At 44.0% G+C, this 3,437-nt stretch overlaps 1 protein-coding gene across 1 annotated transcript in view; it reads right to left on the reverse strand.

Moving 5' to 3' along the window:
• Positions 1 to 3,437, reverse strand: part of GPATCH1 (G-patch domain containing 1) — an 87,015-nt gene that overhangs the window by 62,036 nt on the left and 21,542 nt on the right. The window contains exons 6-7 of the mRNA XM_006167982.3: positions 2,677 to 2,735; positions 1,501 to 1,743 (exon numbers count right to left, since the gene is read on the reverse strand). Coding sequence (XP_006168044.2) covers positions 1,501 to 1,743; positions 2,677 to 2,735 — 302 coding nt within the window. The remainder of the gene's footprint in view (positions 1 to 1,500; positions 1,744 to 2,676; positions 2,736 to 3,437) is intronic.

Raw genomic sequence — 3,437 nt, forward strand, 5'->3', positions numbered from 1 at the left:
CACCCTTGCCCCCCACCAGCCCCAAATTAAAAAATTATTTAAAAAAAAAAAAAAAAAAAGCCTCATGGGTCCAGTCAGTGGCGCCGTGGTTAAGGTGGCTAGATCCTACATGGCTGACTATGTAATTCAAGTCCCAGACCCAGTGGCTTGAAAAACACACCAGGCACATGTGCGTACATACCTAAAATTCTGGAAAGAGAAACAGAGAAATAGGGATTGCTCTCCCTCATGGGGGGAAGCTTTCTCATGTCCTTTCTCTTTCTCTCTGTCTCTCTCTTATGAATGCATGTGCCTTTTTTTTCTTTTTCTTTATTTTTTAAATGTTTTTGCCATAGGGCACGTGCTCTTGCAGGAGAGAGACTGAGAGAGGCAGAAAGAGGGAAAGTGAGAAATCATCTCCCAGAAGGGATGGCCACACCACAATCCATTCTCCTCCAGTCTCTTGGGATTTTAGGCATGCACACGTATACACTGGCATGATTTTCAAACTGCTGAGTTCAGGACTTGAACTACAATCAGCAACATGGGACCCCAATATCTTCACCAAGCCACCTGCCGGCCCTGTGTATGTACCTTCTAACAAATTAAGAAATGAAAAAAAGAGAGTCTGAATCAATTTTAGAGGACAAGGCAACCAGAAAAAGCTCTCCATCTTCCTAAAAGTTAAAAGCAAGTCTCCTGAGTAAAAATACCCATGTTCCCAACTCGCGGCTGGTAGTACTCAAAGACAGCCCAAGAGGTACTAAAACTTGGACCTAAAGGCAGAGAGGTAGAGTGTAATTCGACTATTACTAAATCAAAGGGGCTAAGAGTGTTTTCCTGTTCACTCACATGGGTGGGAAAGCAGGCCTCACTTCAGGAAACACAAACTTCATTGAAAACGTCAGGCCCAAGCTCTCGGGAGCCATTAAAAACAAATTGTGGGGACCAGCAGGTGGCATGGTGCTTGGGGTGCTGGACTCCCACATGGCCGACTGTGGTTTGAGTTCTGGACCTGGCGGCTTACTTTCTCACTCTCCCTCCCTCCCTCCCTCTCTCTCTCTGTCTCTTGCTGGTCAAACTGAAGAACAACAATAATAAATAAAATTAAATAATTCTTTTAAAAAAAATAGATTGTACTGGGCCAGCAGATGGCATGGTAACTAAGGCACTGGACTCCCACATGGCCAACTGGAGTTCAAGTTCCAGGCCTAGGGGCTTGCTTTCTCACTTCCTCTCTCTCTCCTCTTTGGCTCTTGCTCTCTCTGTTTCTCTCTCTCTCTCTAGTGAGCACATACACTCTAGCAAATTAAAATAATAAATAAAATTAGATAAATAATTAAAAAAAAAAAAACAGATTGCGCTTTCCAGGTCTCCAGGAAACAGACCTAAGGAAAATATGACCACTCACAAGTCTTCATTGATCCAGTGAATAATGAATGTCTACCATGGGCAGATCTAATATGGAAAAGACATTCACTTGTCAATGGTCTTGCTTTTACAAAACACAAGCACTTTTACCTGGCCCGAAATGCCCAATTTTCTTCCTTTATTCAGTCCGACATCTTCAAGAAGATTGCTGCTCTCCTCAGGTCCTGCACCAAAAAGGTTAAAATGTTCTCCTGAAGTTCCAAACAGAGCTTGACGGGGATCCAGACCCTTGTAAGCCAGTCCATGTACATTGTCTTTAGGTGTAAAATCCACAGGTGTGACATCTTTGGGTGCAAAGGTCACATTATCAGGCAAGTAGTCATCATCTTCATCCTATATTCAGTGTTTAAAATGAAATTAAGATGAGTCACTGTGTGGTACAAACTAAACCCATAAAATGCTAATTTAAGATACAGTGATTAATTCCAAACAGAACAATGACGTTCATTTATGCTATTATAAATGACTAAATCACGTCCCTGAACAAATTAAACTAATGTGAACAACTCCATTTTAAGAATCTGAACAGATGAGGGGGAGGGGTAAGGCAACAGGCAGCATGGTGGTTAAAGACACTGGACTCCCACGTGACTGACCACGGTTCAAGTCTCGGACCTGGCAGCTTGCTTTCTCACTTTCTCTCTCTCGCTGTCTTTCTCAGGTCAAATTAAATAATAATAATAAAGTTAAGTAAAATAATTATTTTAAAAAAAAATCTGAACAGGCATGGGTGCATGCGTGCGTGCCCAAGATCCTGAGAAGAGAATGGAGGAAAAGGGATTGCAACATGGCCATACCCCCAGGGGGGTGATTTCTCGCTTTCTGTCTCTGGTGAGTGTATGCGCTCTATAGCAAAAAATCTCTCCAAAAAAAAAAAAGAGAAGAATCTGAACAGATTTGGAATACCTCTGGCTCTGGCATATTGCTGAACACGTTACCTGACGTGGCGAAGCCAGTTTTAGGATATGGGCATCTTAGACAAGGTCTCACTGTGTTGCAGTCCCCCTGCCTCAGCCTCCCAGCTGGGACTACAAGCACATGCCCACGCCCAGCTCTTTTCCAGACGTGGCCTCCCTTCACTGTCCAGGCCTCAAGCTCATGATCCTCCTGCCTCAGCCTCCCAGGCAGTGGGGATTACCGGCTCACACCACCATAACCAGTTTTGGAATCTGACTGACTTCTATAAGTTTCTGGCCCTAAATGTTCATGATAAAAAAGTAACAGGCGCCCCCACACCAAAGTGAGATCAGGCATCTCCTACGGTACCTCGGATCCTTCAGAGCCTCCAGGAGGTAGTGCACAGCCATAGATTTTTACTCCCGGATCTATGAAAGAGAGTTCAAGTGCATTAGACACGAACAACTAAAGAGAAAAATCCAACTCACTGACACTCATTAGCGGTACATGACTGTACTTGTAAAGGCACTACAGTTTTAGGGCTGGAGTGGGATCACTAGGAACTGTTTCCCATCCCCAAGTTCTGCCAATAATGTGCTCAACGCTAACCATTAGTGCCTGGAACCATAAAGAACCCAAAAAAAATTACTGCTGCCCTGGAAGAGTTCACTCATAATCTAACCAGGAAGAACTACAGGAAGGAGAAGATAGAAAATAATAATGTTAAACTATTGGGGGAACCAACAGATAGCACAGAGGATAAGGCAGCTAGATCCCACATGGCTGACTGCATGGTTTCAGTCCTGGACCTGGAGGGTTGAAAAACACACTGTGGGGGAGGGGACCAGCAGGTAGTGTGATGGTTGAGGCACTGGATCCTCCTGTGTGGCCAACTGTGGTTCGAGTCTCGGATGTGGTGGCTTGCTTTCTTACTTTCTCTCTCTCTGGTCAAATTAAAATAAATAAATGAATAAATAAAATTAAATAAATAATTCTTAAAAAAACACTCGGTGCATGCGTATGTATGCCCAACATCTGGAGAGGAGACTGGAGAAGGGACTGCAGTGTGGGAACCAGCAGTTAGCGTAATGGCTATGTCGCTGGACTCCCACATAGTCGACCGTGGTTCG

This window comes from Tupaia chinensis, unplaced genomic scaffold (genome assembly GCF_000334495.1).
Source record: "Tupaia chinensis unplaced genomic scaffold, TupChi_1.0 Scaffold145396_1, whole genome shotgun sequence".
Taxonomy (NCBI): Eukaryota; Metazoa; Chordata; class Mammalia; order Scandentia; family Tupaiidae; genus Tupaia; species Tupaia belangeri.